The sequence below is a fragment of the Pagrus pagrus genome, assembly GCF_965226575.1.
Source record: "Pagrus pagrus genome assembly, chromosome: 2".
NCBI lineage: Eukaryota > Metazoa > Chordata > Actinopteri > Spariformes > Sparidae > Pagrus > Pagrus pagrus.
Genome location: NC_140186.1, coordinates 18,549,700 through 18,563,539, shown reverse-complemented (window position 1 = coordinate 18,563,539; position 13,840 = coordinate 18,549,700). Strand labels below are relative to the sequence as shown.

At 43.2% G+C, this 13,840-nt stretch overlaps 1 protein-coding gene across 15 annotated transcripts in view; it reads left to right on the top strand.

Annotated features, from left to right (window-relative positions):
• Positions 1 to 12,588, top strand: part of LOC311250434 (nuclear factor 1 X-type-like) — a 113,810-nt gene extending 101,222 nt beyond the window's left edge. For 9 of the 15 annotated variants that reach the window (XM_084342128.1, XM_084342124.1, XM_084342118.1 and 6 more), the window contains 3 exons: positions 1,269 to 1,416; positions 3,726 to 3,814; positions 7,739 to 12,588. In XM_084342128.1, coding sequence (XP_084198254.1) covers positions 1,269 to 1,416; positions 3,726 to 3,814; positions 7,739 to 7,753 — 252 coding nt within the window. In that variant the 3' untranslated portion in view covers positions 7,754 to 12,588. The remainder of the gene's footprint in view (positions 1 to 1,268; positions 1,417 to 3,725; positions 3,815 to 7,738) is intronic. The other 6 variants (XM_084342121.1, XM_084342123.1, XM_084342119.1 and 3 more) reach the window with 2 other exon arrangements.
• Positions 12,589 to 13,840: the final 1,252 nt, after the last annotated feature.

Below are 13,840 nucleotides of genomic sequence, written 5' to 3'. Positions count from 1 at the left end.
GCTGGAGGTTTGAGGTTAAACTAAGGTGGATGGAACTTAACCACATTTGACTCATCATACTGTAGGTTCAACATGAACTTATCCCACCCACAGTTATGTTCAGGTTTGGGGAGTATCTGGAAAAATCCCTTTTAGGCAGGCTATAGGGACAGGTATGGCCCAGATGAGACTGGTAACTGGAAGTGGATTTATTATAGAGAGGCAGTAGGGCTGCAAACTTGGTAGAGGGTTTGTAGACCGATCTAGAACAGCGCTGTTTGGAGTTAGGTATCCACTGAAGGAAACTGCAGCTCTCGTTGGCCTGCTGCCATTTCAACAATCTTCTCAAAGGGCACATCTTTCCCAGCCTGCACTGTGATCTGTGATCATGAATCATAAAAGATATTTATCTATACACAATTTATGTGAGTGCTGAAGGGAATTGAAGAATTGTTATAAAAACGCTCCGTGTATCAGATGAAGCTGTGAGTGGCTGTAGTGAGGAGGAAACTAAGTGTGGAAGCTAACTGGGGCACAGAGGGAGGTGTTTCTGGGTCCAAATCAGTGCCTCCTTTATAACCCAACAACCGGCCTACAGTCGTCCTGAAAAGGAGTTTCAAAACATCAAAGCCAGCTAACTGACAAATGGTCACAAAGAGACATTTCAGAATTATTTCACCACACATTCAGTTCGCTGCAGGGTGCTGGTAGGACTGTAAACCTCTACTGTAAACTTGGCCTTGTGAGCAACAAACCACTAATTAAGCCCTTTTTCATGTCCTATTATTCTTCGTTTTCGTTACTTCACCACACTAAAGACACAGTGTCACTTGTCAAATTCCACATGCACAATGCACACACACACACACAGACACCCTCATTACTGATTTTCCCTTCTTTTTTAAATTCTTACACTGCACTATAATAACTTTTCTTGTGGACAACTTCATTTTTATTTTCCCCTTGTGTGTTGACAGTGTTCATCATTTTTCCACTTCTAATTTACCTCAGTATTTTTGGCCAGACTGTCTGATATTTTTGTTTGTTTCATTTTAAAATTGTGTGAGTTTGGTGAACTCTCTTGTCCCTGTGTGCGAGCAGTTGTGTGTGTCTGACTGCACTGAGGACTACTTGTGTGGAGACTGTTGAAACCTGTCTATATATGAGTGTCTTACCCTTACACGGGACTCTGTGTGTGTGACTTTATGTCGTGTGTGTGTCTGGCTCCCTGTACATTGTGTATTCTCGGGGTGTGTCCCGCTCACCCTGTCTGTATGGTCCGTCTGCAGCCTAATGGAGGTGGCCAGAGCAAAATGCCGGGCTCCTTCCTGCTGCCTCCGCCACCCCCGGTGGCACGCCCTGTGCCCCTCCCCATGCCCGACTCTAAAATCATCAGCACGCCCACTGACGGCGGACTCACCTCACCCGCATCTCCGTGTAAGTCACCCCCAACTCCCACTCCCCTCCACAAACCCCATTACTGCCCCAGTCTCCCCACAGACTTCTCATAGAGGCCAGTCTGAACCGATTGTAGGCTCCAGTAGGTTGGTTAGCTCTTAGCTGGCAGCTACTTATTCGTCTGTTCCAAGTATTTCTGCATCAAGTTTGTTAGGCTAGAACTGATGTAGCCATCATAGAAGTCTCAGTATTTATGAGCAGTGCAGCTACACTTTCTGTCATCTTGTAGTACAACTACTGTAAAAGGTCTGGGACTTCTACAATGGCTCCTGCTGTAGTTTTTCATAGTTTAGCTGACTGTCTGCCTCCATTAAGGTTGCAGTCTGCTCAGTCAAACACTCAGCAGCCCCAGGAGCTTCACTCCTATTTCATCCATCACCTTATGAACTGTACGCCACTGTACTGTACTGTACTGTACTGTACTAGCAAGATCCGATTCTGTCGAGGCTGAAGCCACGCCTTTGCCAAACCAGAGATCCTCTTTCAAGCTCTTCTGTATCTCTTGCTCTGAAGTTCAGTCTTCTTTTCTCTCTTCATGTCATTGCAAATCTCCTCAGCCTCGCTCCTCTACACCTTCTCTTTCTTCAAAATCTTTTTATTCCATCTCTCTCTTTCTCTGGTTTTCGGTTTCCTGCAAGCACCACAAGAGGCAGTGTAGTCTCTCTCCCCTCTTTTTGATGTGTTTTGTAGTTTGGGGGGAGCAGAGCAGAGCAGGGCCCTGTGCACGTTGCCTCTGTAGCCGCAAGCCTTTGATCAATGCAGACTTTGCATGTCTGTCTGTGAAAGCGGCAATACAATCTACCCCCTTCTCTCATTTCTTTTTTGCCCTCTCCTTTTCTTTATTTGATATATTCTCATATCCTCCTTTCTTTGTTTCTTTTTTCCTTTATTTCTCTCTTTTTTCTTTTTAAAGGAACAAAATTAGGGCAGTTGGCGTGGACTCCAAAAAAACATCATGCCCCACTTTACCCACCCAATCCCCTCGCCACTTTCACACAAATCTCACAACAATTAAAAATTGAGAACAACAAAAAACATGGAAATCACAGTATAACAAGAACAACCCAATCTCTCTAAACATGAATGTTAAAATCTAATCAAACCTGTCTAATTAGTGCTATACTGGGGGAGCGGGAGAGAGGAGTGTCATCAGGGAGCGGTGAGGCTTTGGTTGGTTCCACCCAGACAGGTGCGGTGCAAGAGTCGGGCCATGGGAGAGGCACACCAAGAGGGGGCACTGGACGGAGCAACCGGGGCACCTTCTCCTGCTTTTATTTTGACTTTTTCTCCTCTTCCTGTCCTATCAACCTTTCCTCCCCTCCCCTTCCAACTCTCTCAGATTAACGTGTCACTTTTATTATTTATTTATATGAATATCTATATAAATAAATATCGTACTTTCCGTCTCTTTTCTCTTTCCGGTGACTGTTATCACTGTTTTTTTTTTATTTTTGTTTTTTTTTACCCCCTCTACTTTTGTCTCTGATTCTCAAGATATTGTAATTACAGTCACACACACACACACATACACACATACACACACACACACACACACACACACATACACACACACACACACACACACACACATGCATATGTTACAACCTCACCCTCACTCATACATCAGTTTCCAGCCCTGTCACTGTCACCCCCACACATCCCCATCCCCTCAACCTCAATCAAGTCATGCACAGCACAGGAGTCCAGTGAGCACAACTGCCCTAAATTTGATCCTCTGGCATCACTGAATGGTGTCACTTTGGAGGCAAGATTCTCCTCTTAACCAATTAAACGTAAATGGAGCATTGGCTACCACTTGTGATGAATACAGTTCCTCCATTGGTCACCCTATTATTAAGTCCACAGTGAATCCTCAGTGGTTTTCTATGATTACGGTGGCTTACTACTGAGGCCAGGGGCTGCTGAGGAGAGTCTGTGACTAACAGCGCAGCCATATTTGGGGGAAATAGCTTCTTCATGTTAACACTAATCATTACAGGCTGTTCATCCCCTTGTAAACCACAGATTAAATGGTTAAGTGAGGGAAAACAACAATGAACATGCCCACAGTATGAATAAATCATCCATGTGACTAACAGGGCATCAGTATCCCTGACCCTTACTGTCTTCTCCCAGTAATTCATCTGACAGTGAATTGTAGTCTTAGCAGTAGGTTAATATTATATTTAAACATATCGATAATGATGACGAGAGCATCAAACTCTATGAGCTCAGTGTGTATGTGTGTGTGTAAAAGCATGTACACACTTGTCTCTTTCTGTTTATAGCATACTCCACGCCAGGCTCCACAGCTCCCAACCGGTTTGTCGGCATCGGAACACGGGACAACTTTCTGAATATCCCCCAGCAGACTCAGGTACCCCGCCAACCTCCCTCATTTAATTAACATCCACCCATCCACCTCTCCCTCCTCCTCCTCCTCCTCCTCGTCCTCTGTTTTATGTCTTTTTCTTCCTTGTCCCTCATTAGCCGCTGCAAGCCTGACTCTGCACAGTAGATGATACTTTGCAGTGCTCCATTACTGTAGGCATCTTTTGGTTTGAAGGGACAAGCATGTCATTCAGAGTGAAGGCTGTGAAACAGAGGCAGTGCTCTGACAATGACTCTGCATTGGCAACTCTGCTATGCTTAGTGATTCAGCCCAGTGTTGATCAACAGTTTTAATATTTTGAGATGATTTCAGTAGTCGGTCATAACTGTCACCTGCATCATTTTGCTAATGATTTCGGAAAAACAACCCCAACTCCAAGTCCACTTACTAGCTTTTTCCACAGCTTTCAGCCACGCAGTCTTAATCAGTGAACTGACTCAGTTTAAATGGAGATGGATCTGTCGACATCCAGTAGCTCCGATAAAGAGGAGACGTTGAGCCTTTCCTGTCAACAGATACATGTTCATGAAATCCAGTGTTGCCAGCTTAGTAAAAGTAAGGATATTGTGTTAAAATACTTACCCAAAGGAAAAGTACTTGTGAAGTGAAAGTCTTGATTATTGTGGGATCCCATATTCAGCATTTTTCTGATTATCAGAATCTGTATTTTTTTTGTTTGTTCGTTTTTATCTGATTGCCAATTAAGTAAATTATGTATTTCAAAGTTGCACTAATTTAGCTCTGACATGCAATGTGCAAAGTAACTAGTGACTAAAGTGATCAAATAAAGTAGTGGAATAAAAAGGTACAATATTAGCTTTCGAAATGTAGTGGAGTGGAAGAAGAAAGTAAGTTAAAATAGTCTTAAGTAAATGTACTTAGTTACATCCCATCACTGATGAAAACTGAGCAAACGCCACCTGAACACTGTGTGATATGTTTGAAAGCCAAGTGGAACTTGAGTCGGGATTATCTTGTCAAAACTTTGAACCTTAATATGCTCATATAAAATCCATTTTTTTAGCTCCTCATGCTGAAAGTCCTTTGTGAACATGTTGTGCTTGTCCACATCTTACACACTGCCATCTCTGAAACACATGCAGAGGAATATTTTAATGAACCGGGGGAAGTAAATATGTCACATCGACTTGATATTTCCCATCAATTGTTTGCAAACTTGCCCACCTACACTGACACAAAGTGTTGCCCAAGTATCAAGGCCTTTAGTTTCAGCATTGGTTTACAGTGTCTGTACCACAGTAGTTTCCCCACCGTGAATGTAAGCAGTGCCAGTTAGTTTCAGCTCCAGCAGTGTTGATTTATCTCTGCTCGGCCCCACAGTGTGTATTAGTGCAGCGTGTGAGGCCAGTAGTGAACTACATTGTGGTTTCAGCTTTGGCTGCGCTCTGCCACTGGGCTGCAGTGTCTTGGGCCTCCTCCATCACCAACACAACTTTTCTCATTAGGGGCTAACCGCACCTGCCTGCAGCCAACTCGGCTCTCCTGTCCTCCCCACACATGGAAACAATCTGCATTCCTCCTCGGCACAGCTCTGCTCGGCTGCTCTGCTCCCTCCCCTCCCCTCATGCATCAGCGGCCCACCCTCCCTCTCTCTCTCCCTCTATCCTCCTGCTGCTCCCTCTAGTATTTTCGAGCTCCCCACCTGCACCACTCTCCCACAGATGTAGCCCTGGCACTGAGGGGACATCCAAACACCGTCCAAATGTGTGTGAGCGCGTATGCACACGCACGCACATACACTTCAACTCTGTGCCAAAACTCTTGCCCCTCATTTTCTCTCCTAAAAAACAACAGGGCTTTTACAACAGCTTACATCTGTTCAGAACGCTTATTATCTCCTGCTATTGCTTATCAAACACGATTGAAAAATGTCCACTTTGAACGTTTCTGCCGGGTTTACGGCACGCACAGCGAGAACCTGGGCAACTGGTCTCAACTGCTCCCAGTTAGCCGAGCCTAGTAGGTCAGTAACAAACCCAGCCAGAGTGAGTAACGGAGGTCTCTGCCTATCCTGCTGTTCTCTGGCATATGGAGAGGTTCAGACGATGGCCCTGCCAGCCCGCCTCGCCGCCTGCTAGCCAACTAGCCAAGACAGAGGGGAGAGAGTCTTCCCACTGCTGTCGGGACAAGAAGCAGAGAAAAGCTGGTCTGAGGAGCTCTCTGGTGGTGAGACCTCAGCCTTGCAGGGAGAGAGGGGGACGAACAAAGTAGGAGGGACTGAGAGAAACGGAGGGAAAAAAGAGAGAGAGAGGGAGTTAGTCGAAGCTCGCTGCACTCCACAGTCACGTCCCGGCTGTCTGGTTGCCCGCAGCAACCAGACATGATGTCATAGGCAGTTGAACTTGGACTCGAAGGGGGGGTTAGAGAGAGGGGGTCACTCTCCACTGCCAAGGATTACACTGGGAGAGCTGGAGTGAGAGAGGGAGAGGAAAAGAGGAAGGGGGTTAAGGGAAGTCAGAGCCAGGAGGAGGAGTTTATCTACTAACACCAAAGAATCATGGGTAGGAAGGAGGGAGGCAGAGTTGGTGGAGGATAGACGGAGGTCGAGGGGGGTTAAAACTCTCTCTCGTTCTGTTAAAGGTGGGGCGATTCGCTGCTCTCCCCGGGCCGAGGCCTGTGGAATGTCAGTGGCAGCCAGAAGAGCTCCGCCTGTGCCAAAGCCTTCACTTTGCCCTCTTATCAAACTGAGAAACTGGATCCCCGGTGTAGCTGCCCTCAATAGCTTTACAGTGTAGCCTGAGACCACTCAGGCCCACAGAGCAGAGACTTATTAGGAGGATCGCCTTGCATGTAAACTGGTAGCGCATGACAGAGCAGTTACAGTCCCGTGTTCGTTCATTGGAAAGCCGTTCAGGGCTGAAAGAAAAAAAATGCTGTTTGTAGTCCTGAAATAACACAAGTGTTTTTAATGAGTAAAACGCCAAAGTCAGCCCTCTTTAAAACAGCAAGCGGTAAAATAGAGGTTGTAACTTTTTCGACACTGTATGGGACAGCTGAGCTCAGCAAGTACTGTAAGTGAGGGTGGAAAACGAGTAGTAGGTGGCCACCTAGTGGAGGAAGGAGTATCTATACATGTTGTTCCCAACACTTTTAAACCCTGTAAAACAAAGCAACCTCTACTCATGATGCTCGGTTGCTGCTTGCATCGACCACTGGTTGTAAAACATGTAACATTATCATCTAGTTATCCGATAATTTGCTAGAAAAAAGCTTTAAGAAATGTGACATTGTGTCGTATCGATCAGACTTTTACTCTTCAGATTTATCTTGTGACGCTTTGTCAGGGTCCTGAACCCAAAATTGGGAAAAGGGCTGCGACTAGCAGTTATTTTCAATAGTAATTAATCTGCCAATTATCTTCATGATTAATTGATTAATCGTTAAAAAATGTCAAGCGAAAAATGCTTTGCACAATCTCCAGAGCCCAAATTGACGTCTTCAAATTGCTTCTTTTGTCCAACGAACAGTCCAAAACCCAAAGACATTCATTAAAGCAGCAACATTTAAGAAGCTGGGACCAGCAAATGTTTGAAATGTTTGCTTGAAAAATGACTGAAATGTTTAATCCATTATCAAAATAGTTGGTAATTAATTCTTTGATTGACTGATCGTCTAATGGTTGCAGCTCTAGATGAGAACCAGTGATGAACACCATGCTCTTTGTCGTACTTCACACCTTTTCATCTGTTGTGTACCACTTCTACCTCCTTTATTCATACCAGTAACTTGGGTGTGTGTGTCTTAGTAGTAATGTGCTCTATTTTTCACATCTTATTCTTTCTCACTGGAAGCTGCAGCTCAAAACTGATAATAATCGAGACTTAATTTAAATATAAACCTGCTGATGTCGATTAAAGACTAATTTCTTTTCTTTTCTTCTCTCCACAGTCCTGGTTCCTCTGACAAGGCCTCTCTGAATCAAGAGCTAAAATTGTGTCATGAAAATTGGAAAATTTGAAAAACAAACACATCACCGCTGATTAAGAACAGACTGCTGACACTCAAAGGTCTTTCTCTTTCGCCAACACTATTCAAAGTACTACTACAGACCCCCCCCAACCCCACGCCCACCCCACCCGAAGAGGACTCCCAATCCAACACAATTTGAGCAGGAACTTTCGTCCCCCCCTTTATGCAGGAGGCTTCAATGAGATTGAGTGGACAGGCTCAGAATGCAAGGAGGAGGAAGAGGAAGATGAACTGTCTCACACACACCACGAAATGTCAGAAAGGAAACACAATATGGCACCCTGACAAATGACCAATTATACATTTGTTGTTTCTTTTTTTATGATTTTTTTTTTTTCTTTTTCATTTTGTTGTCTCCACAATGAAACTCCATGCATTGGCTGGGAGATCCAAAAAAAAAAAAGTAGTGGTAAATGGTGACGTCGGATGTGCAAGTTGAAAAGATTGCCACCCAAACTGCACGCCTCCATATCCTCCAGGTGCATGGTCCCACCTGACCCACAACCCCCACCCCTTCCACCCACCACCACCCCACCTGCAGCTCCATGCTACCCAGGGTCCAGACCGTAACCACAGCCGCACGCCTGCGTGTCGCCACACTCTTCCGCTTCGTTCGCTCAGCCCTGAGCCTCTTTTCATTTCTGATTGGCCAATCATTGGTGACACCATGTGATGGTGTGACATATATGCACTAAGTGGCTGGTCTTTGTTTACCTGTCAAAGTATCAGGGCGTCCTGCTGTGGGAGAAGCGATAGCCATGAGGCGAGTACAAGCGAGTGAACACACGACAGACAGTCATAACACTAACTCTACATGTGCTCGTTCGTCCCCTCACCTATGCACTATTAATTTTAATAAGGGATGAACAGTATTGCACATCGATGGTCAGATGAGCGATCAGAGAAGTGAGTCGAGGCTGGCTGCCGCTGCAGGGATGAGGCTGTGCTAACATTCAGGTCTAGGCCCTGAAACATGCAGCGCACATACGCACACACTCTCAGACACACATGCACGCTTGCATACAGCACATACAGACCATCTTCTCCAGAACAGTCGGTCACACAACCACTCATTATATCATTTGTTATTATTCATAGACATGGATTTTAATTTACAGTAATGCACACGCAGCATCAGCTTCATATTATTAGCTTTCATTTTGTTTGTAGGTGTTTTCTTGCGATTTTTTTTTTCCTTTTTTGGCCAGATTTGGTTTTGGTTTTTGTCTCACTTGGATTGTTTTAATCTTCTCTTGCATGCCACAACACTTTTTTTCTTTAGTTTGCAGTATCGCGCTCAAATTTCAGCGAAACAGTAATAGCAGTTTCTCAAATCTCTCACGTATGGACAGCACAGTAACAACAGCTCATCACATGCATTGCATTGCTTTATCCTGTATCCCCTAGTCCGGTCACAGAAAACCCCAGAGGACTACACACAGACACACGCGCACACACACACAGACACACACATAAAAATGCACACTAACACCACCAACAACCTGACATAAAATTATAAAGGGAAGCCTTTATATTTGGTTCTCCAAACTGCCTTTGTTAATGGTTTTTCATTCACTTAAGATTTGTCTTTTTAATTTGAGATATTTTTTCTATGTAAATGTTCACATTGAAATTGCTCTCGGTATTATTTTCATCATGACACAATCCAACAAAAGCCGACCTCACAAAATAACTGGACTGCCTAGCTGTTGGTTCTGTTTTGCAGGGATAGTAAACAGGGCTGAGGCCCCGTTCTCAGCCTCTCTAGTAACATTAGCTCTATGTACTAAAACCATATATCAAGACTATAACAGTATATGAAAGTGCCTCTGTATTCCCTTCATGCAATTAGTAATAAACTTGACTTCAGGTTCTCTTCCCACATATAAGCTAAAGCTACAGGGAATGGTAGCGATGGTGCATGTGGAAACCATTGGCCTAGGACAGATCTTTATAGAGGACTGCAAACCTTTTTGTAAAGACAGAGAGAGAGAGATCTTATACATATATATTTATGATATATGCTCCTTTTTAACTTTTACTACACAAGCTGGTTGGCAGTCTAGTTATTTTCTGAACTCTCACCTCCCCCTCCCCCCCCCACAACCCGTTTTCAGTAACATCACCTCACTGTTACCAGTACGGAGCAACGACACACGCCATCGCCATCTGCAGCGCAGCATTATGATATCTAGATGATCATGTCAAAAATCGACAGTAGGTTTGAAGAAAAAAAAAGTGTTTGTTTTTTGATGGAAAGTATTATTATTGAAAAATATGTGTCGATTGAGCCACGTGCAATGCATTGGGTAGATCATTGTGTTTGTCTGTTAGAGATTTTTAAGAAAGCTAAGAGAAAAGAGAAAAAAAATGTATTTGTTTCAAGTCCGTAAGCTCCGGGACTCTAAACTAGAGGGCCATGAAAAATCCTAGTCTTTGTAAGTTGGGGGTTATTTGTTTTTATTTCCTTTGTCTCTTTTTTAATGTTTTATTTGTAATCAGTTGTTTATAAAAATGTGGGAGGGCTGAAGGAAAAAAAATTCTACACAACTTGAGAAAAAAAATTCTCTATCATCAGATGAAAACTGGTGCTTTAACACTATAAAGTACATTCAGAATTATTGTAAATGAATGGTAATGAACAAAAATAACAGACCATTAAGGAAACAGCATTATTCCTCTCTCTATTTTTATTCTTCTTCTATTTGTATTGAGTGGGGGGGAGAGGTTCCTATTCCTTAAGGTTGTGACACAAAAGGCATTTTGGTTCAACCTTTAGAAAAACAAACAAACAAACCCATACCGTCAAGCCAGAGAAACCCTTCAGATAACTTACCCACTGCCTGAAACTCACCAGCAAACAAACAAAACAACCCTCCCAATTTTACTCATTTTTATCACACACGTACGGCATAAATACACAACAAGTTTCTCCCCGTTCTGCGGGAGATACTTCACATCCAGAAATCTTTTCTTCCCATGATCATGTCGACTTGTTTCCAACTCTGAAGCTGGATCAGATTCAGCAGGTTGTGTTGAGACCCACATGCAATGGAAAGAGTATTAGCTTCTGCCTCCTGCACAGATAACAGAAGTAGAAAAAGGGGCGAAAATATGAACCATTTATGAAACAGGCAGCAAGGTGAGCCTCTCCCCTGTTCCACCCCCTCCTCTGTAAATGACTCTTATAGTGCTTGTGCTGTAGTGTATAGTTTCCCAGCAGTTAAAGGTTGTCCCTTAAAAGTGCCTTTTGTTCACAGACTCCATTTTGTAATCCAGATCGCCCCCCTTTTTTTCGAAACGGCTCGAGGTAGCAGGTTGCCCCTGAGTGCCACGAGGAGGCAAAAGTTTGCCGCCTATTCAGCGCTCAGGGACAACTTTGTTTTTCCCTCCGCCTTCGAAATGAATCCCCTCCATTGTACCTCCCCTATATCCTCTCTTCCTTTTCAAAGCCGTATATATATACATATATATATATATAGTACAAAAGGAAACTGGTGTGAATTAGTTCTTTACTTTTTATTGATAAATGATGACAAAAAAAAACTTTTCGAAAAGGCAAAAAAACTTGTTCTCGTTCAGCTCTTGCTTTTTTCTTCTTCCCCTCTGTCTCCACTGTCTGTTTTCTCTTAGACACTGGAGTAGTCTGTAACTGTGTGTCCGTCACTCTCTGTCTATCTATCTCTCTCTCTCTATCTCTCTCTCTCTCTAGCTCTCTCTCTCTCTCTCTCTCCTGCCCTCTCCGCTGTTGGGAGGGTGAAAAAAAAATTGCCGAGAAACTTTTTGTCTGAGCAGAATGCAGTTAGCTCACATGTTATTCTTGTCTGTATGCTTCACATTGTATTACCATACCCATCTTCTTCAGCTTCTCCATTCAACAGCTAATGTAAGTGAACAAATTACGCTGACGGGCTTTTGGGGGTGTCCTTGGGTGGGTTAGGAAGGGACGACAGGGGTTCAGGGGTTTGGGGTTGAAGAGGTTTTTACGGAGAAGATTGACGGGGTCGAGAGGGCTGGATGAACTGCTTTGGGATGTTGTAAAGGGGCTGCTTTGACTAGGAAAAGAGTTTGCTCTTCTTGTTTTAGCTATTTATTTTTGGCTTTGTTTTATTCCCCCACCACCCACCCACTTTTTTTGTTTCCTTTTAATTTGGATTTCTTTTTGCTGTCGGGGTATGCTGTCGTTTAGGCTCTCTTTGAGGAAGCCTTGGACTGTAAATGAAAGCTACAAGCACCTTATAACCGGACTTGTCCTGCACGAGGCTGAAAGAGGGGGGTTGCATTTCCAGGACATATCCCACATTCACTCAAATCTCTCAAAGTGAAGTATTATTGTTCATGGCGGGTCTCACACAGTGAAACCCTCAGCAGTATTAGCCATTTACAACACACCAACCAGATAGACTAAAAAGCCAGCATGAACCTGATCTCTCCGATTTGTGAGGATTCAGGGAAGTCCCTCCATTTTTTCTCCTCTTACCACCTCATGCTGGACTGCTCCGTGTTTTTTGTTCTGTTGTTCATTTTGTTCTTTATCTTCTTAAGCGTGTATGGTTATTGGTGTAATAAGGCAGCACCCTAGGCCCCCTGACTCCCAGCTCTTCTACGCCTCCGTCTACGCCCTCAGTGCAGCACCACTTCTTTGTGAGAACACCCCCAGAGCTCTAGGTGAAATGCATGTGTTAATTACAGTTTCTTTTCCATAAGAAGAAAAACACAGTTTGAGAAGAGCAGCACCTGATTGAATAAAAAGGATGTTCTTGACTGTACCTTCTTGCTGTGCCATGTCTTTCTTTCTATGAACTGGTGGCTCAAAGAATCGGCTACTTGTCTTCATGTAACTCTTTAAGTGTGTATAATTATTTTATAAGTCATTCTGATCACATCAGATCCTGTTTGAGCTCTCATCTTTAAAGTTGGTGCTGTCTATGTGCTGTTTTCAGCTCTTCATCCTAAGTGAACCTGGATCATATACACGGGGTAAGAGGACATGTATCTGTGTTACTAGAGTAGTTTTTCAAATAATAACTAAATAAAAATGGTATCATTTCAAAGTTGCAGTTTACATCCATGTCTGTCTAGATAATATGTATGTAGTCAAGACTGAAAAAATTTAATAAAGGGTATTAAGTGTATTTTCTGGCAAATTGGAAGTTACCAGTATATCGTCATGTCTGATTCAAGTGAATAATTTCCAGTGAGAAACATGCTGTCTTTACTTTGAGACTATTTCTACAGATCTGATAGAGTTTCATTTGCTACAGAGCTTGTGGTGGAAAACAGCTGTGTGTCTATTAGTGTGTAAGTTCATTGAGAGAAACAAAAAAAATGGTCAAATTATTTGTATGTGTTCACACGTTTGGCCAATAAAGCTGATTCTGATGGAACACTGAGGAGCTGTGACTTCTACAACCTAAATGCTTCACTCACATGTTCAACCAAGCAGCACAGAAGACCTCTACAACCTGCATCCACCATCAGTGTCACCAATTCAGTATCCTCCCCTTCTGCTCCTGAGTTATGGTGTTGAATAATGGCAAGAGAAGGGATTTTTGCAGAACATTATGATGTCACGGTGAAGTTGACCTTTGACCTTTCTGATTTAAAATATCATCACTTCATAATTTTATCTGAAATGTAATTTGTATAGTCACAGTGACCTTTGAGCACCAAAATCTAATCTGTTCATTCTTGAGTTCAAGTGACGTGTTCGCCAAATTTGAAGAAACTCCCTCGAGGCGTTCCTAAAATACAGCGTATAAATACAACCCAAAAACATAAAGTCTCCAGCTGTCTCTGTGTGTCCATGGCTTTGGTCCAAGACATCTGAACAATTTTTGTATTTTTCACCTTTAGACCGAGGATGAATACTACTGATGTGATGATCCTCTAAATTTTCATGTCGAACCACCAGCAGGTCAAACGTTTCACCTGTTTAGTGAAAATGAAGTTGTTTCAACTTCCCGTTTTTGGTTCTGTGAGAAAATGTCTCAACAAGTATTGGAAGGATTTCTGAAATTT